General features: G+C 37.6%; 2 protein-coding genes across 2 annotated transcripts; both read left to right on the forward strand.

Annotated features, from left to right (window-relative positions):
- Positions 1-12,887: 12,887 nt before the first annotated feature.
- Positions 12,888-14,659, forward strand: LOC131681834 (aldehyde dehydrogenase, mitochondrial-like). Its single transcript, XM_058962888.1, has 2 exons — positions 12,888-13,879; positions 13,943-14,659. Exons 1-2 carry the CDS (start codon positions 13,066-13,068, stop codon positions 14,593-14,595), a joined length of 1,467 nt encoding a protein of 488 aa, XP_058818871.1. The 5' UTR covers positions 12,888-13,065; the 3' UTR covers positions 14,596-14,659.
- A 6,024-nt stretch (positions 14,660-20,683) lies between these two features.
- Positions 20,684-22,529, forward strand: LOC131681835 (aldehyde dehydrogenase, mitochondrial-like). Its single transcript, XM_058962889.1, has 2 exons — positions 20,684-21,697; positions 21,761-22,529. Exons 1-2 carry the CDS (start codon positions 20,884-20,886, stop codon positions 22,411-22,413), a joined length of 1,467 nt encoding a protein of 488 aa, XP_058818872.1. The 5' UTR covers positions 20,684-20,883; the 3' UTR covers positions 22,414-22,529.
- The last annotated feature ends 2,337 nt before the right edge of the window (positions 22,530-24,866 follow it).

Consider the following 24,866-nt stretch of genomic DNA (forward strand, 5'->3'; position numbering starts at 1 on the left):
TTTACATAGAATCTGCATACAAAGTTTGAAAGAAATCGGTTAAGTAGTTTTTAAATGGCAGGTAACATCGCAAATCATGTTTTTCCAGAGACGTTCTACAGAAAGCTTCGTCACCGAGTCGTTTGTCGGTATTTTTGCATGGAAAAATTATAGCATGTTGTAACCTCCGCAAGACTATGGGCGGATAACGACTAGCAAATTCGCTTCGAGTGTCGAACGAGACTCTATTTAGCTCTGGGTCGGCATTGGCTCAAGAGATAGCAGGATTACTAGTCACTTTTAACATTATATTTATTACACTGTGGTACTTCCTCAACTCCACTCTCTTAACCTAACCACGTGGTTTCAAACTTAATATACTAGGTTGTACATGCTTCTTTTTCTCTTAACCTAGTTTTAGTCTCACCCTCATGCTGCCATCATCACCACATCCATGCGTTCCGCCTGCCGCTTTCCTCTATGCTCGTTACTATTGCTCGTGCGTTCGGAATGTCTCTTCTGTCCGTTCATTGAAGCTGCTCACGTAGTCGGGGTATTGTAGCACGCCGCGGTCCGCGTCCTGCGGGCCGCTCAGTTGGTCACTGTAGTGAAACCTAAGGGTTTATACATGTGGGGTCGACATCGAAAATCCTGATCCACCGGTTCCTACCGGCTCGACGTATCGTTCTGGATTAGCGATTGCTCACGGCGGTTTGACTGGCCGGACTTAGCGATCGAACTCTGGATTCGGTTCACCTCGTGTTCGGAACTGAGACGGATTTCTATCCGTGTAATATGGGTCCTGCGTTCGAACAACGTTAGTATAGTGAAATCATCAACATTCGTAGATGCAGTATCTCTGATGTAGATTTCTTACCTGACTCGATTAACCGGAATGCACGTGGTTATGCGTCACTCGCGAACAATTTGTAAATTGTTGAATCACCGAAAACTGTTTCACCGTGTGTACTGTACAAGTGATCGATTTAGAATACCTCGAGGATTGGTGATGGCGTCCAACAGACTTCGCCGTTAAATGGTTTTGTGGCCCGTCAGCTATCTCCTTTCTCTGTCCAGTTATCACCACCCTTGTGATAACGGCGATCATATTATGGCATGGGTAGATATTCCCTGTGGTAACTTTGGTAGAGGTGATGGGCTGATTTTGAGGGGCTTTTAATCCATGCCGTATTGGTTTTCTTGGTAACCTAACCAGAACGGTTGCAATGTTATGGAAATGATACACTATAATGTACAAAAGCTTTGATCAATTCGCTTTACGCAAAGTTTAATCGAGAAAAGATTTTTACGCCAAAACCCTTATCCCCTTTAAAAAACTTGCAAAGTTGAATATTTTCATAAATGTTACATTCATAGGAGTCCGTCAAAGTTATTTTTCGTGTAAAAAAGAATAACATTTTATTATATATGGCTATACAAAACAATTTTTAAAATACATGATTTTTACCGCATTACCGCGCGGTGCGGTGCGGTAAATGCAATGCGGTTGCGGTAAGCGGTGCGGTTTTATTATTTTTTGCGGTTGCGGTGCGGACTATCCATTTACCGCCCACATCCGCACCGCGACGAACCCTAGTATCAACTATAGTATCACTTAAATTTTGCAATGCCGTATCCATTCTTAGCTTTATTTTGTAAATCATGGTCCTGCTTAAAATTCTTCTCAATATAAGTTTTGTACCTCTCCCTGTTCGCTTTGTAATAATTAAACACTGAGCTAATGGGATTGGACACAGCTTCTTGAGAAAGTGAAAAAGTTACTGGATGGTGATTAGAATCAGTCAGCATATGTAATCAATTCGATACAAATGTGATTTTGATCTGTCAAAACCAAATCGATTATTGATGAATTCCTCACAGACGAATGTCACTATTTTCGCCATGTTTCTATTATCACACTACCCATTTGAAGCCGTTGGTTAGAGCAGCGTCTGCTATCTTTGTTCAACGCATTGAGTCGAATAGTAGGGCAACAATAGGGGCACCGATTCGAGTATTCGTTGCGCTCAAACACGAGCATTTCACCGTTTCCAGGACATTTGTGTTATTATATTGGTTCTTAACAACGAAGCAAAGCTGTTGGTGCCAAAACGCATTCCATCGATTGTAGGCCGAGTAATTAATGAATTAGTGAGGCACCCCCCCCTAATAGTGTGAACATAGACACTTCACCCTACAATCAAATAAATAAATATATATACAAAGCACAAAAAAAACGAAAAAGGCCACATCATTTGTTCCGAATCAACTTTAGCGCCTCCGACCACAAACGAAATAAAGAGTGCTAATTGCCTTCAATTGACGGGGAGACCAATACCATAAGAAATGGAACCAATTCCCTACTCTTTGCAAAAGTGTCACGTATCAGTGTCAAAATATGTCCAAAGAACCGGATCACACCAGATCATCGTATGCCGAAGGCATTCATCGTCTTCTTATGTATTTTGGCTCGTCACGATGATTATGGCGCATTGTTCACCTTAATGAGTCACGATGCTGCGACAAGATTGGTTTTGTTTGATCCGATTCGAGCGGAGAAGAGCGAGTGCCGTGTGGTACAGAATATCAATTATGCTGAGAATGGGTCTTGATTGTTTTCGTGCTGTTAGTGTTATGCGGCAATAAATAATGTATGAAGCGAAAATGTACGATCCCACCGTGCTAATGGTGATGGAAACCACAACGTGGAGAAATTTTTTTCTTTGACATGCATGGTACAATTTAGCGAATCAGGAAAGACAACACAGATGGTCAATAAATCAACAATTATCACAGCAATCAAGGCCACATTCTGGCTGGAGAACCACAGAACGGATGCATAAGTTTCATCAATGGAGCATGTAATAGCGAAAATAGACCTCTCGTGGAAATTCATTACATCGTACAGCATCGATCAACGTGCAGCCATGAAGGCATGCTGACCAATGGGCAGATTTATGATACACGCTGCCGGCTAGACAACCGTAACCAGTGAATCATGGCAATTGAATGCACATTCATACGCACGATTAGAAGCTGTCTGCATGAGAGGATGTTACATCATAGCAAATCAACTGCTTTATGCTGACTTCTGTAATGGAACTATTCTTTAAAATTGTCAAATACGAACTATTCTGTGCATAAGTATTTACCATTGGTTCTTAAAGCCAAATTTATGTTTCACATGACCAAAATTTATTTAATTGTTCGAAGAATTGTTTTTAAAAATATTAACTTTCACTGCACTTACTAGCGCAGGATGAAATTTTTTTTGCTTAAAAATTTAACGTAGTATGTTTTACAATTCAACATATTAGTATAGAAGTATATAAATAAGACCGGATAATGTTTATTAATTTTGTTTTTTATTACTCGGCTTTCGGTCTTTCAAATCAGAACGGGTAATGTATACTGCCCGACGTTTCGGCCACTGGTTTTGGCCTTTTTCAAGGGAAATATGTTATCGTTCTACGTCTATACGTCTATACGTCGATAAACGACGTATAGACGTAGAACGATAACATATTTCCCTTGAAAAAGGCCAAAACCAGTGGCCGAAACGTCGGGCAGTATACAATACCCGTTCGGATTTGAAAAACCGAAAAGCCGAGTAATAAAAAACAAAATTAATTTTTTTCAGTTTCATTTCTCTGAGGCATTTAATTATACTTTTTTCTATTTTGCCATCGTTATATAGAGCCACTCATGGAGGATCACACGACGAACATCGACAATGATTCCGCAACAGTCGCACACTTGTGGTGAAGTTTTGTTCAGCAAGAAATCGTATGTTAGCAGGGTATGCTTTATGCGTACTTCGCATACGTGTAGTATATGTCAAATTATACTTCAAGAAACTATACTTCAGTTGACGCAGACCACCGATGATAGGTACCGCTGGTTTGGGATAGCTGATTTGATACGATTATCGACGTCTACTCTCGGAACAGATATTTGCAATTGAGTATGGCCCCTGCCTACCGTTTCCGTGGATGGCCGAGTTACCTGGAATTCAGCAATGTCGATATCCGACGATGTGGACGATGTCGGATCATGGTTTCAAGCTCCTATATCCATGGATGCTGGGATGTGCCAGCTTCAATTGACGATAAACAGCTTACCGACTCGGTCTTGATCATTAGGTCATTGGATGTGCAGTATGCAATTAGCGCTGTTTTTGTTGCAAAAGAAACCAATCGGTTGTTACAGAACATTCCTGCGCCTACTACATTGCCGATCAGTCCGAATGCATAACTGTTGAATGACTGAAGCGAACTATCTAGAGTTCTCTATCAACCGATCATCCATCATCCCTTCCGATATTCACGCTGTTTATGATATCCCACACGAAATGGAGCTTGGGTTCGTACCACTTTAGGCCAGCTAGTCGCGTTCGAGTGCAAATACTTAGAAGAGGCATTCCGACCACATCCGTCAATTGTTTGGTAGCTCGACGAATCACAGAAAGATCCGCATTATTCCTGCTTTTTTCAACACGTGATTGGGCAGTCGGGTTATGGTTCGGAGAACGAGAAGATCAAACGGTATGGTGCCAACTTCAACTAGAATGACTAAGATCAGACTTGTAAAATTTGCTCCGGATGCAAATCTTGCCATATCACAATCGCGATCGTTTTCAAATACCAACTTTCAGCTCAGTTTACTACAACCAAGATTCAAATTCAAGGCCTCCCTCAATTATTCACTTTCAAGTTAGAAGGGTTTTCATGACAAAATCGAACACTTTCATTTCATATTGATGCTTTTTCATTCACCAGCCAAAGCCCTCATCTGCTCTGTAGTGGCCAGTAGTTATTTTCAAACATACATGAATAGTGTGAAGTATGTTTCAAGACAGCTTTGTTTGATAAACCCAGTAGAGAGACATTCACAGGGCCAATGAAATTGAAAATGAATGAAAAATGGTTGAGCGGCTGACTGCTTGAACGAATGATGCAACTAACAACTCCATATCAACTTTTGATAAGGGCTAATAAGATTTGTAAGCAAACTTTTGTTTTGCTGATTTCTCTTATTTATTTTGTTATAATTTCAACACAGAAAACATTTTAAATTGCTTTTACGAAGGGTTAAGATGATGATTTTTATGCATTTTTCAGGAAATTTTATTCGGCTGGTGAATAATAAGCAAAATAAGTTTTTTCATAAACATCTTTTCACCCCTTTTGAAAAATTATTATTGAACTGTAGTTTTAACATAGTAGGGCATAATTTGAGATTTGTTCCTCCTTCATGTACAAAGAAACCCGTCGAAAATTTGCAGCTCTGGTTACGGTGTAACAATGACATTTATAGCAAGAAAGCAGTGTTTACCATGGGTTAGCTTAGTTCCAACCGTTTTCAGGATATTCAGTGCCCAGAAATAAGCGAATTTTTGAAAACTCAATCGGCCCACCACTGTGTCGATTCCTAGTCTCACCAGAAGTACACGGAAAAAATCGCCCCGAATATATACATGGCGTTACATTCGAATGTTTGGTTGGGTTACTTTTGTTGCTTCCTGGACATGTTTTCAGGAGCTTATTTGCCATTTTTCTCATCAGATTATGGTGCTATTTTATTCATGATTATTTTCGAATTTTTCTGTCAAACTAGCGGGATTTATGTTCATGGTTCCAGGATCATAGTTGCAATGTTCGTAAGTTTTATTCACGTTAACTTGATATTTCAGTCATGAGTGAATCAGTCTTCATGTTCATAATACCAGGATCTTAGTCACAATTTTAATCTCGAGTAATGTGATTTATGTTACTGATTTCAGGAACTTTGTCATGATTTTCTTAATTTCTATTCACGCTGTCGTGATATTTTAGTCACGAGTGGAGATTTATCTTTATTTACGTTCATGATTTCAGGATCTTTGTCACGATTTTGGATATTTTTGTCACGAGTTGTGTGATTTGTATTCATGATTTCCGGATCCTGGTCACGATTTTTGTAATTTCTGTTCACGTTATCGTGATATGTTATTCTAGAGCTTACTTTCAAATTCGACACGTAGAGTAATGTGAATCATGTTCATGATAACAGCAGTTTTATCAGGGTATTCGTAATTTCTGTTCATCTTATCACGATCAGCTATTTTTTGATTACTATCGGTTATTTTACTAGTAGTAACGTGACATTATGAACTGGATAAAAAGTTTGATTGATTGGGGGTATCTTGTTCTGTGAACTATATCACGAACATGATTTGTAGTGCTAAGCCCAGTTTTCGTTTTCTGTCCAGACATCACACTGAACCTTATCAAATGAATAGCGATGTTTGAGGTCCTAACAGTTGCCTTATGTCTACTGCTCGTACCAATTACTGGTCGCTAGCGGCTGCAGATTTCATAAAAAGTGCATGGAACAAAAATGATTTCACGAATAATACTCCAAATTTTGTGAAATAATTAACGTGAAAACTTCAAAATGTCAGCACGCAAAATAAATCGTAAATTATGTACTAGAAATCATGAATCAGTACACGAATACAAAATTAATGTTTTATGATTTTGTTAATTATATCACGAGTACGAATGGTCAGTCGTGACAATTGTACTAAGAATAATGACCGGTTCATGATTACATGAATATATTGTGATTTATTTCACGGGCACGCGTGTCAGTCGTGACTATTATACTAGGAATCATGAACCAATTCACAAATGCATGAATATTTTATGGTTTTGTGAACGATTTCACGAGCACAAATGGTAAGTCGTGATACTATTATACTAGGAATCATGAACTAGTTCACGAAAACATTAAAAAAATTCTTTGATTATAGAGGTTTTAACCTTAGGGTCATTCGCCTCTTTTCGGGTTAGAGAAATATTTGTTGGAAACATATCTAACCCTATGTGTGGGGTTGGGAATCGAACCCAGGTGAGCTGCGTACAAGGCATTCGATTTACCAACTACGCAATGCCTGTCCCCTAGAAAAATATTTTATGATTTTGTGAACTATTTCACGTGCACGAATATTGGATCATGACTAACATATTAGAAATCACGAATTAGTTCACGTGAATAAAATTCCAAGTATCGTAAAATAGCTGACGAGGAAATATCCAGAATGCTTTGATTTTTTTAAATGTTTTTTTAATCAATGAATAACATCATGAGCCAACCTTTGGTTTTATGAATGAAGTTCTTATAGCTGTGAACTAGTTCACGCACAGAATAGCGATTAAGTAGAGATGGCGGAAACCGTGATTGAAGTTCACAAAACGAAAATAAATATTTCCCCAAATATAATCGTTATGCGGGCGTTATCGAAGAGAAATTAATCATAATATTATAAAACACATTACTTTTGTTCATGGTCCTGTTTTAGTAGCGTAAAACTAGGACTGTTGCAGAATTTATGTCACTTCATTTACGATTTTTCGTGTATCTTCTCCAAATTTGAGCCGATTCGATCAAGTCAAGCTGCCATACGAATGTGTTAGAAGTTTGTATGGGATTTTTCGACGATTTACACTAAGAAAAAAACACTAGCTTGAATTTTCACTATGTGACACGGTAGTAAACCAGTACTATTTTTTGTTAATAAAACGGGTCATCTTTTTACAAGAGAATTTAGTTCAATATTCCACCGCGTAGAGGGTTCTACCAGCAACATTTAAAAGACGAATGATGTATTATGGACATGTTCAAAAGAAATACCGGAAAAGTTGAGCCTTCTACTTCTCTCCTCTGCGTTAATTTTCTTTTCATTCAAAAATCTGATGCAACCTTGTAGAATAGTTGTATAGGAGTATATATAGTATATAGTATATGTATATATATATATATATATATATATATATATATATATATATATATATATATATATATATATATATATATATATATATATATATATATATATATATATATATATATATATATATATATATATATATATATATATATATATATATATATATATATATATATATATATATATATATATATATATATATATATATATATATATATATATATATATATATATATATATATATACTAGCTGTAACCCGGTGCGCTTCGCTACACCCATCAGGACTAAACGAAATATTTTAAAAATACTAAAAATAACAAATATTTTTGCTCGCGGATAGACAATGTTCTTAGTTTGACCACCTGGAGCACAATTAAATTAATTGCTCTGTTTTTCTACACACAATCGTTTGAAATCCCTTGATACCATTCGAATTCGAGGTAGCAGTACATCTGTTACATATAAAACCAATACTCCTGAAAGCATGGTGGATCGACTGAATTAAATAATTCAACACGATAATCCATAGATTTATATGTGTAACAGAATTACCATCGATTTTATTTTGGATGGGATAGTGTATGAAATTGAAGTCAATATACGCAATCGATTAATTCTTCAACAGATTGTATTATTTTACACAACCATGTGGAAATGTGGTGCAAATTATTGTTGCATCGATTAACATTTTCCCAACCCATATATCTAGCTTTTTTTGGCGAATTAACCTGCGAAGGTGACTATAAGAATCATTCAATAAAACTATGCACATATAGTGAAAAGTTCTGTTTTCGAAACATATTTCCAATAATACGAAGACATAACGGAGTGTTGGTGGACGTGGGCAAAGTCAATTCATTAAAAATGGCACATTTAAAAAAATATTTTGGCGATACAGAGAGTGTTATTATATTCATTCTATATCATAGCAGAATACTGAAAATTGAGCCAGTGACAGAGAATCTCTTGAGGTATCTCGTTGAAAATTTGCTTTGTGGTGTACATTATAAATCAAAATATATTGGACAGCTTTAATTTTTTCTTGATATTTGAATTTTTCATAGCATTCTGCAGCTAAAAATGCAAATTTCGCTAAAAAAATCATGAAACATATCTTTGTGAACAAAGTTATGATAACAATTTGGTTCAGTAGATTTAGAGTTTTGCTGTACATCGCATTTATTCGAGGTGTCTCCTGAAGATTTTCAATATTTTGCGGTGAACATTAAGTAAAATATTGTATTATTGTCTGAATAGGCTAACACTCTCGGTATCGCCAATTTTTTTTAAGCGCGATATTTTTTTCAACAATAATCGTACCCTCTTAAGCAAGAACTGATTTCATCAGTAGGTGTCGACTAACGGATAAAATTTGACGAAGATCGCGGACCACGCCACCAAATATTCGATTAGTTGCTTTTATGAATCATCGTGAATTCGTCCGATATAACAGCGTTGCATTCTTTCGGCATTTTGCTTAAATCCGAATTTTGATTGATATTGTAAGTAACGTTTTCCGCAAGCGCAAGATTTAGTGGCTATTTTAGGGCAGAGCTGTTCGTCCATAATCCAGTAATGTTGATTTTACTTCAGATGAAGCGATCGCAAGTGCAATTTTCAATTTAATTTTCAATTTAATTTTCGACAAATTCATGCAATTCGTTAGTATTATATTGTCATTCGCGTAATAGATCTCTATCAAATAAATTCTTGCCATTTCATGTATGAGCTGGTAAACATACATGCAACAAAATTTTAGATTTTTGAAGTAATTGATAGATATTGCATCAGAAACCCTCCCTCTTCTTCAGATTCCGAAACCAACAATCATGTCCACCGTCTTGGTGGAAGAAATACTTATGCGAAATCATATATAATATATATATAGCTAAAAAAAGTTCTTCAGTATACCCCCCCCCCCTCTCCCTTTCCTCGGCTTAGGTACTTCTCACCCTCCCCATCGTGCACAAAAACCACCCCATGACCATCTCCTTAGTGAAAAGAATACTTATGTCAAAATTGAATTAATCGCTAATAATCACATTGAAGGAATAGATAAGGATTACTTCAGAACCCTCTTCCCCCCCCCCCTCCACCCTTTCTTGGTCCACTCCCATCATCCATTGGCTCAGTAGGAGAAATACATATGTCAAATACTAATAAATATGGAGATATAAATAATTCTTTGCCTAAAAAACAACTCCCTCCCCCCTAAGCTCAGTGTACCACCCCACCACCAAAAAAAACCATACCATGAACATCATCTTGGGGGAAAGAATACGTATGCCAAATTTCATCAAGATCGGACTTGTAGTTTAGAAGTAGTTAGCGGACATACATACAAACATACATTGATTTTTATATATATATATATATATATATATATATATATATATATATATATATATATATATATATATATATATATATATATATATATATATATATATATATATATATATATATATATATATATATATATATATATATATATATATATATATATATATATATATATATATCCATCTATTGCTAGGGATACCTTAACATCATTTTTTTTTACTATGCTATATTTCTTCTTAGTGGAGAAAATTTAGCTAAAACTTTTTTTTCTGGGGAGAAAATTGTTTAAAACTATTTTTCTACGTGAAGAGCGCAAAAACTGTAACTAAATTAATTATAGAATTTTCGTTGCGACTTGGTCCATCAGAATTCGACACCAAGTTTCAATTTCATTATTTCTCATCAGCTTAACCAGAATTCCTTTTTTTACGGGACATCACGTAGGACTAGGGGTTTGCTCAGAAACACAAATAGTGTTTCCGTTTTTTTGGAACTAGCATCAATCCGGCGCTAGTTTAGTCCTGTCACTAAGTTAGTGTCGGATTCTGATGAGGCGAAGTCGAAACACAAATTCCATAACTCACTCAAATAAGCCACTTTTCGGAAACGGAATAATTTAAATATGCTAGCCATCCAAGGAAGATGCGCGGACGACGAACGTGCTAGGAAACGGGCAGCCCAAGATCGAGCAATCTGAAAATCCGAAAAACGGGCAGTCATAGTTCGGAACACCCGGATTACTCAACCCCGATCATGATGATGGAGATTTGAGTACTTTTTTTAATTACAAAACAGTTGATAAACCGACTGTCTTGTCATGGAGCAGTGGATGGATATACTATTATTCTTATAATTTAATTTCATTGTTCTATGCTAGGTTGACTTTTTATTAGGCAGAAAAATTTAGAAAATAAAACATTCAACAATATAATATAAAGTAAAAATAGCTTTGGACGCACTTTTCCGAATTTGTTCAACTGTGCGCCGGCGCTTGTCAACCTTATCGTAGTTTAAAATACACTCAACTTGATATCAGTTGATACAAACAACAATGACAATAACATTGAATAAATTGCATAACATGGCCAAAACAGATGACTAGTCACGAATGCACCCCACACCGCATCGGTAATATTTGAATAAAAAATTGATAAAAAAAATAGTGCATCATCCGTATACAATGTATATATACTATACATACACCATGCATGGTATTCAGCAGAGCGTATGAAATTCACAACCACCGCAAAACTGACCCTCGGAAGAAATAAAAACAAACAATCATCGTTACACATTAGAATGTCCGAACACAAAGTAATGTTGTTGTTTCTCCACATGGCCGTTAAAATCAGCTGTGTCATGCTTATTCGCGCAGATGGCTGTGTGAATATCTTATCTATATTTCAACGCAAACGCACAAACAACATTATTTATCTCCTAAATATATAGCGACTTCGGGGGTAAAATGGAAACTAATGTTGCCCGTCTGTTTACCAAATTATTTTGAAAATTATTTTTTTGCTTATCAGGTATAGCTGCACTGAGATATTTGGCATTCGTATTATATTATTTCAAAAGGCTTCAGAGGACTCAACTAGGGCAGGTCTTCTTAACATTAAAAAAAATCTTGCTATTTTATTAGATTCTGCGCATACTTGCTGTTTTATTTCTTTTGCTTAGTTGCTCTATTCAGTTGCGAATTCGTCTTAAGAATAACGATAAGAAAATTCATCTTTCTTGTTTACTGGAAGTCGGTTTTGTAATATTTTGTACTGCCTACAGTTGTAAGTTGCGCAATAATTGACGGTGGAAGCATATAAAGGCAATCCAGGATCGCATCGAAATCCCAGCCGACGAAAACTCGACAAAACTCTGGTCGAGCAAAGATCGGCGTGCTTTTCATTTCTTCGTAGTTTCATTATTAATTTTATCGGAAATAGACTCGTAAGTGCTTGAAAGACTGTAATCCAGAAAAAAATTATACAATATAAAAAAATGGTTTTATTTTATTTTCTGAAACCATAATGTAATGTGGTCATTTTGGAGGGAAGAGCAAGTCAAAATTAATTGCAACGACAATTATATTAGGGTCTGGAAGGTGTGAAATACTTTTCAATAATTAGAACCATAGTACTGAAGGAAGACCAAGCAGTTGAAGGAAAAACGTTTGTAAAAGCGTGGAATTGGATCATACAAGCAAGCTTAGAGTTTTCCGATGACTTAATTTTTTGTCTTCTACCACAGGAGTCAGGATATTTTGGCATTTTTAAATGCGAATCACTTGAGTCCGCGGCATGTCCGGACAAGCGTAAAGTGACTTAATGAATTATGCTGTTGGAATCGATTTACACCCATTTACACAAACCTAGTGCCCCATTCACTCCAACTTTCTTTATCGCCAAACATTCACACAAACCAATCGTTGAATGTATGCTAGGGTGCGCTCTTAAAAATATATTCACAACTAACACTGGGTAATTCAAACCCTGACCACCCTGATAGTTCCATAACGAATACAGAACCATCAGGGTAGTTTTTTCAATTGTTGTCTAGACAGATGCTGAAAACAAAATATGTATCAGTCCATAGTTCACTACTCAACCAAAATAAATAAAGCACATAAATGTATACTTGTATTAATTCAGTTAATATTCCAGCAGTAAATTTAAATTCCTTCAACTCCCAGATTGAAGCTTTTTGTTGTGGTGACCACCCTAATAAAGCGTTTCATGAGTTGAAGATTTGGCGATCGCTGATTACCAAAACGCGTGCGGTAGCCGGCAGTCTATAAATATACAGCGCCATCAGCCAGCGAGGTACAGTTTATTTACTCCAGTGGTTCTACCGGCTCTGCTAGTGTACCATCTGAAAGCCAACAGAAACACAAACAATCTTAAGGATTAACTTGTCGCATTTGGACAATTAATAAGTGATATAAGAAACGTGTTGCAGTTTCGTTCGTTGAGACCAAGATGGCCAATTCAAATCCAGAGATTAAGTACACTCAAATCTTCATCAACAATGAATTTGTGAACGCGGTGAGTGGCAAAACCTTCCCAACGATCAATCCTTCGACCGGCAAAAAGATTGCAGATATTGCCGAAGGTGATAAGGCTGATGTGGACCTGGCCGTGAAAGCCGCCAAGGCTGCTTTCGACAGAAAGTCAACCTGGCGTCAAATGGATGCAACAGCTCGAGCAAAGCTGCTATACAAGTTGGCCGAGCTGATGGAACGCGATTTGCATTATCTGGCCAGTTTGGAATCGTTGGATAACGGAAAACCGTATATGAATGCTGTCTATGAAGTGTACGGATCGGTGTATTCGCTAAGGTACAGTGCCGGGTGGGCCGATAAAATCAGTGGTGAAACAGTACCCTCGGATGGACCCCATCTAACCTACACCAGAAAGGAACCGGTGGGAGTAGTCGGACAAATCATTCCGTGGAACTACCCAATGCTGATGTTGTCCTGGAAATGGGGCCCAGCTTTGGCAATGGGTTGTACAATCGTCATGAAACCAGCCGAACAAACTCCCCTGACTGCATTGTATCTATGCTCGCTGGCCAAGGAAGCTGGATTCCCGCCTGGTGTAATCAATATGGTTCCCGGCTATGGCCCTACCGCGGGAAATGCCATCACTGTTCATCCAGACATCAGGAAGATTGCTTTTACGGGATCGGTTGAGGTCGGAAAGATCATCATGGCCGGAGCCGCAGGAACTCTGAAGAAAGTGTCACTGGAACTGGGAGGCAAAAGTCCGCTGGTTATCTGCGATGATGTGGATGGTGAGTTTAAAATAAATGGTTCAGTTAATGTTACGGGCTAATCAACGATTTATCTTTTTGCAGTTGACGAGGCAGCCAAAATTGCGTATGCTGGAGTATTTGAAAATATGGGACAGTGTTGTGTAGCCGCGACGCGTACCTTCGTACAGGAGGGTATTTACGACGCTTTTGTGAAAAAAGCTACAGAATTGGCACAGTCCCGCAAAGTCGGATGTCCGTTCTCTCAGGATACTCAACACGGACCCCAGGTGGATGAGACTCAGTTTAAGAAAATTTTGGGATACATCGAAATCGGAAAGAAGGAGGGTGCCAAACTTGAGACTGGCGGTGGCCAGGTTGGAACCGAGGGGTATTTCATTCAACCGACAGTGTTCTCGAACGTGACCGATGAAATGACCATCGCCAAAGAAGAAATTTTCGGCCCAGTGCAGAGTATCATCAAATTCAAGACACTGGACGAAGTAATCGAACGAGCTAATTCAACGCAATTTGGGTTGGCGGCCGGCATCGTAACAAAAAATATAGATAACGCCCTCGTCTTCAGTAATGCCGTAGAAGCCGGAACAGTTTGGGTTAATACCTATCTAGCTGGTGCCGCCCAAGCTCCTTTCGGAGGATACAAACAGTCTGGAATTGGACGTGAAATGGGCAGGGAAGGAATGGAGCTTTACCTCGAAACCAAAACCGTGTCCATCAAGCTACCCTCGAAAGTATAACGTTTTTATATATTTGTGCTATACTTATTATATTTATATTTTGAAATTTTTACAATCAGTTTAAGTTACCAGTTTAACTCCATTTATACCGAACTCGCTAATCCGTGTCCCCCACACAAATGTTTTCCGAAACGGTAGGGTTGATTTTTCTCCTACAAGTCCTAGGTGAGTTTCTCGTCCCAGCTGCAGTATGATCCTTACACATTCTACAGACATCCACTGCAAGTCGTTCGACGATCATCTGATTTAGGGAATGAATCGGCAGTTTCGCGTGCAGAACAAGTTTACGCGTGGTATGATATCAAACTCGCGGAACGCGAAGTGAAAGAAGACAGTAACAAGCTTGTTCTGGCTGGCATTGAAGCGTGTCACCAATCTGTTTGTGTAGACAGCAGCTGTGAAGAGACCGTATTTCATACCTCTTTCATAATACACATAACTTCATTTGAATTAATGTCGTAGCAGCTTAATTGGTTATGGAAGTTGCGTTTCATCGCATCAGAATTCGACACTAACTTAGTGACAGGACTAAGTTAGCGTCGGATTGACGCTAGCTCCAAAAAACAGAGAAAAAATTTGTGTTCCTGAGCAAACTCCTAGTCAAGCGTAATGTCCCGCTTAGCAGCATTAGTGGGTCTCACATTGCCATTCGACAATATAACTGTGAGAATGGAGAACTGAAATTACTACATTCCAATATCAATGATTCATGTCTACGATCTATAATGTATGATGACATGCTTTCTCTAGTTTATTTCTCAAGATTCATAGTTTCTCAGCCTATTTAGGCTGTCAAACTCGAGTTAAAGTGCTTATTTTTTTATTTCGATTATAGAGGTTTTAACCTTAAGGTCATTCGCCTCTTCGGGTTAGAAAAGTTTCTTATGAAAAATTTCTAACCCTATGTGCGGGGTCTTAAAGTGCTTATGTTTCGCAGCTGTAATATATTCACTGTTTCTGGATCAGGCTTGCGAACCATTACCATAAAATTCGACTGGCACCGAATTGCATACAATCACAACCAGCCGCTACATGCTGCTATAGCATGCCAGTGTCTTAATGAGTGCTGTGGGTTACCGCGAGATGTATGACACACACGAGCGATGATCGGAACTCTTGGTTGCGGTCGCCGACAGTAGCCGAAGACTTTGGTGTTTCTGAGTGGCGCAGTGTATTAATGAACTTACACTGTATTGCCCAATTCGTTTTGAGCTTGTTCTTCGGGAATGTTACGATTTCGAGATGTTTTGACCGCCTAAGAACGGAACTGTTTTAATGGCTATAACCGCGATTGTATGGAACATAAATTACTCCACGAATAATTCTACCATGTTACATGAAATTGAAAATGATTAGGGATATCTTCCAAATATCACAAACATTCAAGATATATCATAAATCATGTACTAGGCATCATAAACCACTACCATGTCAAACATCCAGCGCTCATAGCGCTCAACAAATTAGCCCAGACGAAATCCATTCACTTCGAACGACTTAAAACACATGGTTGTGTGTGCCAATGCTATAATTAAGATCCTCCTATATATGGACGATGAGAAAACCAATTTTCTGCTACAAGATCGGTCGCCACTCACTTGCAGATTTATGTCACATTAGGGAGAAATGGAATCCATTCCGAAGGGCACGTATAGGAACCTACATCTCGGTATATCAAATATTATTTATCTGGGGAGAATGTCAGTGGGCCGATCCATTTTCTCCTATCTGACCCTGCATTAATGCGTTAGTACTGTTGCACATATCAAGGTCAAATTAATGCGTTCCAGTTCTGTAAAGAATTGCATATTACCCTGCTTAGAAACCGCTGAATTTAAACAATTGCAAAATTTGTGGCAGCTGCGCAGGAAATATTGACAATGGCAAAATCTGCGTCTAGTACCTCAAAATCTACAACCAGTACTATCTTTGAGGAAATTAGCATTCGTAAGGGCATGAAGCATGGAAGAAATCAGTTCTTCGCACACATAATAGAAGCAGGTACGATGACGACACGGAAATGCACAATAACCAGATGGAAATGAATAATACATGCAATGGCTAAGCGCTTACGCGAGAACTGCCGGACAACCATTAAAGCTCGTTTTATTATTATTTTATCTACAACTTTGATGCGTTAGGTGCAACAACTATATTTAAAACTATTACCTAAATAATGGTAAAACAAACCCGTAATCAGACAAACATTTCAACTTTCTTCATACATATTTTCCAAAAATCAATAGCTATTTATTTTTATTCAAAACAAACCAATTACCGAGCAGATTAATGCCAACAAATTTATTTAACGAATTAACGAATCAGTTTTGCAAAAGTTTCAAAGCATACAGATAATTCGCTGTAATTTAAAAACAGACAACACTAGAAGAAAGCCTTTTCGGAAAAGAAGAAATAGGTGTATGTCTTCTCTTTCGTGTGTCGGAATCAAGTGATACTGAAATTATTAAGCTCATCCATATTTGTAGTGTCTAGTTATTTTGGTAGTGTCATAAATGTTACATTTAAATTAGAGGCTTTCAGTAATCAGTGTCAAGTAATTTTCCTTCGATTAGTGAACAATTTCTGAGTAGTTTCCCTCTGTCGATAAAATTTTAGGTAAATTCCATTGGTAGATTAAATCATTGAAATATATAATATTTGCTTAATCTAGGTAATCTTATCAAGCCTCAACGAATTTGCAAGATTGCTGAAAGTCAATAGAGCTAACGTTTTCATTCTTGATTTGCAGGGAAAGCATTTCTTTTTGCACACACTTAACATTTTGACTTTTACCATAGTTTCAGGGATCTAGGGATTCTTCCGAACTAGTAAAATCAGTCAGCGATATTTTTAATTCGTAACTCCAATCATATAAAAAGTAGCAATTTCATAAAAAATAAGATCTGTGAAAGAATCTACTTAAATACATAAATAAATAGCTATTCTCAGTTGTCTAATAATCTAATAGCAATAGCAGCAAGACGCCTGATCATGAAAATAGTAGTTGAACGTGTTATTCGCATCTACAAATCCAGGCAGGGGTCATAAGATTTAAAACAAATTTCGACATTCACTTTGTTCGGACATTCTTTGCAACGGTAAACTTTGATTTCACACTGATATATTCCCATCCATGGAAATAACCTTGGAGTTGGTTTTGTCCTCTATTTTGGCGGAACACGATTTGATTAGCAAATGCGTGTAAAGTATCGTGAGACGGTTTTTAGATATTTTTCTACTCATTCCAATTTAGTGTCTTCTACATCTTGTAAACGAGTAGTCTAGAACACGTTGCATTTTCGAGCACCCCTAAATACTTTGAACATTTGAATATTCATTTTTGTAACTAGAGAAAATGGTAACTTGTAAATTAATAATAATCATCAAATTCAATTCGTTCACGCAATAAAGCCATTTTTGTAGCAGATAATATATTTTTAGGATTTTTAGGGTCTAATGCCATAGTTTTGAAACTGTTTCCACTAACAACTTTTCATAATTACATTCAGTTTCTAGTGACTATCTCAAGCCATAAGAATTAATACATTTATGTAACAAATTTTCAAGCTCTCCTGAAACAAAATTCTGGCTACCCAAGTAACAATTGAAGTTTTATAGCACGCTACAAGTGCAATCTAAGTTTTATTGGTGGCTATAAAACTACTATAAAATCACAATTGTTACTATGGTACGGTCCTGCATACACTGCAGAACTATTGCCCGCAGCCCTTCTTGTCATTTCACAACGAATTGCTTCAAGACACATAGTTTAAATACTTGTACAAACGATAGCGTTTTTATATTTTTGCACCATGCAACTACACTACTCAAATTGCAAATTATCGATTACAATTTGTTTTTCAAAACTGTCAAACTAGTACGCTAATAACAATCTGCTTTGAAGTAGAGTCAAATCCCAAAATAAGAGTAAATTTCAGATTAAATATACAGATTGTGTAATGTGAACTTGAGTAAAGCTTGGCATAAGTAGCCCCATTTTTAAAATAAAACTGACATATACTCACCTACTACCAAACAATCAAAAATAGGGATGGGAGTACCGGTTTTACTGTTACCGAAAACCGCTAAAACCGTCCAAATATCCAATGCCGAAAAAGCGTTTTTTAAGCATAAAAACCGGTATTTTCGGTATTTCTATCAGGAAGATCTATTTAAAACTTTGAAGCTTTCGAACCACTTGAAAACCTTTTTTCTATGTAATGTTCTAAAATAAGGTTCTATTTACAGCTCACCTGCTTTGTGACACTTTTTGAGCGGTGGAATAGAACTCGATGTAAGAATCAAAATACCTTCATTTGAAGAAGTGCATATCAAATTATGCTGGAATAAGTAAATCTGCAAGACAAAATCTATCAATTTCACATTCTCACATACTTCATTTTATACTCAATATGTTGTCCTCTACTATGGAAACCTGTAAAACTTGATACTGATAATAGAACTCTGTTAATTGAATCTATAGTATGATTAAAGAAAAGGCACTACACTGTATATTTTTCCATCGATATTGCAACAGGTTACTTTAAAAATAAATTGGAAAGTGTAGCAAATTAACACTGTTTTTTAAGACAAGGTTCAAGCAGTTTCATAAACTAAGTGTGACTATTCAATTGGTCTTCTGGGGTTTGGTGACAAATTTGAGCTGGATAAACATGATCTATAGCAAATCTAGAACGTTAATGCATCTTTCATGCGCTGGAATCTGTTAAAACTTCTGTTGAACATCGCCTTCAGTCCATTTTGAGGAATTTGGATAAGCTGTAAACCGAAATGTCCGGTCCGAAGCATATGTTTGTTAAATTTCAGAATACTGACTGCATCTTGATAATCTGCATTCCTTTTGGTCCAATAAGCGAGTTAGACAGCATGCCGACATTCCTACTTTTCACGCTACAATGCCAAAAACAAGCTACCGAAATACCTACATAAGGGATACTAAAGCAACGCATGTTGAACGTTTATCTAGTTAGTAAAGTGAGAATTGGCACCAAACTAAGGTGAAAATGACTGCATTGTAAAAATCACTTGTTATTCTAATTTTCTTCCTAGATACCGGTTTTTACCGGTTTTATCGGTTTTTTCATTTCCAATACCGAAATTATAGATTTTTAAATGCCGTAGTTTTCCCAACCCAAATCAAAAATATGGGCAAAAAGCACGAACACAAATAATTGCATTAAATTTCCAGGTTAATCATACGTAATCTATATTGTCTTATCTAATAATTTGATAGATGTATCACACCTTTCCAAAAGAAATTAAGTTGCAATGTTTTTGCGTATATTTTATGCTTCAGTATCATCGCCTACTATTAGCACCTATGTTCAATTTTTATATTTGTATTGAGCCAGTGAATAATACTATGTTTTGCTGTTGTCAAAATATATCGTTAAATTTGAACTAGAAGCCCAAGTATCATTCCTTACCTTTGGCGTAAAGCGACTTCCAATGACAGTATTTTGATTTTACCTAATCCATTTACGGTTTTTTGAAACAAGAGTCTTTCCACAATACAGTTTATGTGCAAAAATATTATCTCAAGCTGAAAACTGATATGATGAGCAATTGAAGCCCTAACCGAGCAAGATTGTTGATGTTTTTAATCCGAGTCGGGTTCAAATTGCTCTATACCAAAAACGCATGATAACACTTATTTACACAAACCTAGTGCCCCATTCAGTCCAACTCTGCATATCGCCAAACATCTACACAAACCAATGCATATTCGTTGAGTGTAAGCTAGGGTGCACTCTTAAAAATACATTCACAACTAGGACTAGGTGATTCATCTCGTTATATAACCATCAGGGTGATTTTTTGTTCAATTATTATCTAGACAGCTGCTGATAACAATATATCAATTGATAGTTCAGTCCTCAACCAAAATAAATAGAACCCATAAATTTATGCTTGTAGACACAAAGACACTATTCCAGAAGTGAAGTTAAAATCTCTTCAACTCCCAGCTTGAAGCTCTCTGTTGAGGTGACCACCCTAGTAAAGTGTGTGGTGCGAGTTGAAGAAATGTTTGAATGTGAAAAGAGGCGATCGCTGATTACCAAAACGGGTGCGGCAGCCGGCAGTCTATAAATATACAGCACCATCAGCCAGCGAGGTACAGTTTATTTACTCCAGTGGTTCTACCGGCTCTGCTTGTGTTCCATCTGAAAGCCAGCAGAAGCACAGTCTTAAGGATCACCTCGTCGCATTTGGACGCGTAATAAGTGATATAAGCAACGTGTTTCAGTTTCGTTCGTTTAGACCAAGATGGCCAATTCAAATCCAGAGATTAAGTGCACTCAAATTTTCATCAACAATGAATTTGTGAACGCGGTGAGTGGCAAAACCTTCCCAACGATCAATCCATCGACCGGCAAAAAGATTGCGGATATTGCCGAAGGTGATAAGGCTGATGTGGACCTGGCCGTGAAAGCCGCCAAGGCTGCTTTCGACAGAAAGTCAACCTGGCGTCAAATGGATGCAACGGCTCGAGCGAAGCTGCTATATAAGTTGGCCGAACTGATGGAACGAGATTTGCATTATCTGGCCAGTTTGGAATCGTTGGATAACGGAAAACCGTATATGAATGCCGTCTATGACGTGTACGGATCGATGAATACGCTAAGGTACAGTGCCGGTTGGGCCGATAAAATCAACGGTGAAACAATACCCTCGGATGGACCCCATCTAACCTACACCAGAAAGGAACCGGTTGGAGTAGTCGGACAAATCATTCCGTGGAACTACCCAATGCTGATGTTGGCCTGGAAATGGGGCCCAGCTTTGGCAATGGGTTGTACAATCGTCATGAAACCGGCCGAACAAACTCCCCTGACTGCATTGTATCTGTGCTCGCTGGCCAAGGAAGCTGGATACCCGCCTGGTGTAATCAATATGGTTCCCGGATATGGACCCACCGCGGGAAATGCCATCACTGTCCATCCGGACATCAGGAAGATTGCTTTTACGGGATCGGTTGAGGTCGGAAAGATCATCATGGCCGGAGCCGCAGGAACTCTAAAGAAAGTATCACTGGAACTGGGAGGCAAAAGTCCGCTGGTTATCTGCGATGATGTGGATGGTAAGCTTAAAATAAATGGTTCATTTAATGATACAGGCTAATCAACGATTTATCTTTTTGCAGTTGACGAGGCAGCAAAAATTGCGTATGCTGGAGTATTTGAAAATATGGGACAGTGTTGTATTGCGGCGACGCGTACCTTCGTACAGGAGGGTATTTACGACGCTTTTGTGAAAAAAGCTACAGAATTGGCACAATCCCGCAAAGTCGGATGCCCGTTCTCACAAGGCACTCAACACGGACCCCAGGTGGATGAGACACAGTTTAAGAAGATCTTGGGGTACATCGAAACCGGAAAGAAGGAGGGTGCCAAACTTGAGACTGGTGGTATCCAGGTTGGAACCGAAGGATATTTTATTCAACCGACGGTGTTCTCGAACGTGACCGATGAAATGACCATCGCCAAAGAAGAAATTTTCGGCCCAGTGCAGAGTATCATCAAATTTAAGACACTGGACGAAGTAATCGAACGAGCTAATTCAACGCAATTTGGGTTGGCGGCCGGCATCGTAACAAAAAATATAGATAACGCCCTCGTCTTCAGTAACGCAGTAGAAGCCGGGTCAGTTTGGGTTAATACGTATCTAGCAGTTGCCACCCAAGCTCCTTTCGGAGGATACAAACATTCTGGAATTGGACGTGAAATGGGCAGGGAAGGTATGGAGCTTTACCTCGAAACAAAAACCGTGTCCATCAAGCTACCCTCGAAAGTATAACTTTTTCTATATTTGTGCTGAACTTGTTATCATGTTTATATTTTGAGATAACTGACATTGCTGTGAAAAATAATCATTTATTGCATAAAGCGATGAAATGTTTATAATCAGTTCAAGTTACCAGTTTAACTCCATTTATGCCGAAATCGTTTTTCTGGTTCCCCCACACAAACATTCTTAAGAAAACGTAGGGTAGTGCTACCATCTACAAGCCCTAGTTGAGTTTCTCGTCACAGGCGCAGTATGATCCGAATACGTACGCATTCACCTTACATATTCTACAGATGTCCGCTGCAAGTCGTTCGACGATCACATGATTTAGGGAATGAATCGGCAGTTTCGTGTTCAAAACAAGTTTACGAGTGGTGTGGTGTGATATCAAACTCGCGGAACGCGAAGTGAAAGAAGACAGTAACAAGCTTGTTCTGGCTGGCGTTGAGGCGTTAAAGCGTATAATCAATCTGTTTGTGCAGACAACAGCTGTGAAGAGATCGTGTTTCATACCTCTATCATAATACATACAACTTCGTTCGTTGAATCTTTTAATGTTTCCACGAATGAATGTCATAGCAGCATTAGTAATGGTTCACAATACAATTTGATGATATAAAGGTGGTAATGGGGAACTTAAATTACGACTTACAAATATTAATGATTTATGTCGTATGGTGACTTGCATTTTCTAGATTAGCCCCCAATATTCATTGTTTCTCAGTCTATTCAGACAGTAGAATCCGCATTAAAATTGGTTGTATGCCCACAATTTCTGATTTATTTTTTGGACACTCATCTCTCAGTTCAAATAACAGGTCACTATTTTCTTATTTTCATCCAAATTGATTCCTTTTCTCGTGAAGAATAACCCAGATTAAAAAAAAACAAAATTACATAAACTATTAAAACGACCTTTTAGAGCACAAGTTGTTTTTTCAAATTTAATTTTCAAATGAATATTTTTTTAGTTTAAATTTTTAACTCAATATATTGGTTGTTCAACCACGAGTGGTAACTTTTCATCGTTGCATGATTTGGGTATAAACTAATACGCTATATGACTTGTCAGTAAGGTGTTTTTGTTGTGTTCTAATGAGTCATATAGTGGGTCCGGTCAGAATAATTCTCTTATCTTAAAGCATAGGTTCTTTGAACCCAAATTTTTAGACATCCAGACAGTAGAATGCAAGTAAAATCATTTTTCATCTTGCTCTCTCACGAAGGCGTGACATATCCTTCAAACCTAAAAGCGTTTATCTCCCAATCATCTTTTTAAAGACGTCATTACATTAACTAGGCGTATTAGCCAGGGCAAGGTGTAACTACGTCTACGTCTGAGATCACAAAGGAACAAAGAAGTGACATTAACCTTCTTAGCAAAGTCACTCCCAACGATTATTATATCATACTGAAAAGGTCGGTACGGTTGTCCTCGTTTCTTTCTCCTTTATGATTCAAAACATTCGTTAATTTAATTATTCATTGAATGAATAATTTAATTGCCGTCTTATTTTGAAACATCTTCAAACCCAACTCTGCACAGTAGGTCTGGCCGTTTTAATATTTGCGACATATGAAAATACACTCTGTCCAGATAGCTTAAGACCACCATTGTTTAATGACACATCAAACGAAATTTACAGACATTCAAAGAAACTATATATAGTTTAGTGAGCCCTACATTTGTGCATCATTCTGTGGTAATTACCTTTTCTGTAAAGAATATATTACTCTTCTGGACTCAACTTTATTTATTTACGCTGTCTATTTAACTTAAGACCACCATTGATTTTATTTCTATCAACGTGAAATACGTTTTATTTATAATGATTTCAACACGTCAATAATCGGTCACTTTACTATTCCTGTTAATGACCTGAAACATACGATTAGACATACTGTTTACCAAGTTTTGAAGAATATTTTTTTCAATATTTTCCCAAGCTTCCAAAATCGCTGATTTTAGCTCATCTACAGTAGCATACTGCTTCCCTTCAGCATAAATCCTGCGAACCATAATTCCCCACAGGTTTTCCACAGGATTCAAATCTGGGGAGCGAGCTGGCCAATCGAGTAAATCGATTTTACGACCCCTGATCCACCCCTTGGTTTCCTTGCTGGTATGAATTGCTTCATTATCCTGCTGAAACGTAAACTAGCAGACACGTTTCCAGCACCTGGATGTAGTCCTTGCTATTCATTTTAAATGAAGTGAATGCAAGATTGAGCTTTCCAGATGCACAGAATCCTGCCCACACCATACATGAACCTCCTCCAAAGTTCCGCGTCGTGAAATACTGCTAATCTTTTCGCAGATCACGCCAATATCCATTGAAACCATCAGGTCCATCTAGGTTGAATTTTTTCTCATCACTGAAGATCACCTGGAAGTGAACAAAACAGTTTTACAGCTTCCTGTTATTAACATACCATAATCATGTTCAAAATAGTTCAAGATA

The sequence above is a fragment of the Topomyia yanbarensis genome, chromosome 2 (assembly GCF_030247195.1).
Source record: "Topomyia yanbarensis strain Yona2022 chromosome 2, ASM3024719v1, whole genome shotgun sequence".
NCBI classification, from domain to species: domain Eukaryota; kingdom Metazoa; phylum Arthropoda; class Insecta; order Diptera; family Culicidae; genus Topomyia; species Topomyia yanbarensis.

What these genes read in the sequence shown, in the direction of transcription:
- LOC131681835 (XM_058962889.1), top strand. Translation starts at nt 20,884, where the DNA reads ATGGCCAATTCAAATCCAGAGATTAAGTGCACTCAAATTTTCATCAAC. An exon ending in TATCTGCGATGATGTGGATG is followed by an intron (nt 21,698 to 21,760) that starts GTAAGCTTAAAA and finishes ATCTTTTTGCAG; the next exon opens with TTGACGAGGCAGCAAAAATT.
- LOC131681834 (XM_058962888.1), top strand. Translation starts at nt 13,066, where the DNA reads ATGGCCAATTCAAATCCAGAGATTAAGTACACTCAAATCTTCATCAAC. An exon ending in TATCTGCGATGATGTGGATG is followed by an intron (nt 13,880 to 13,942) that starts GTGAGTTTAAAA and finishes ATCTTTTTGCAG; the next exon opens with TTGACGAGGCAGCCAAAATT.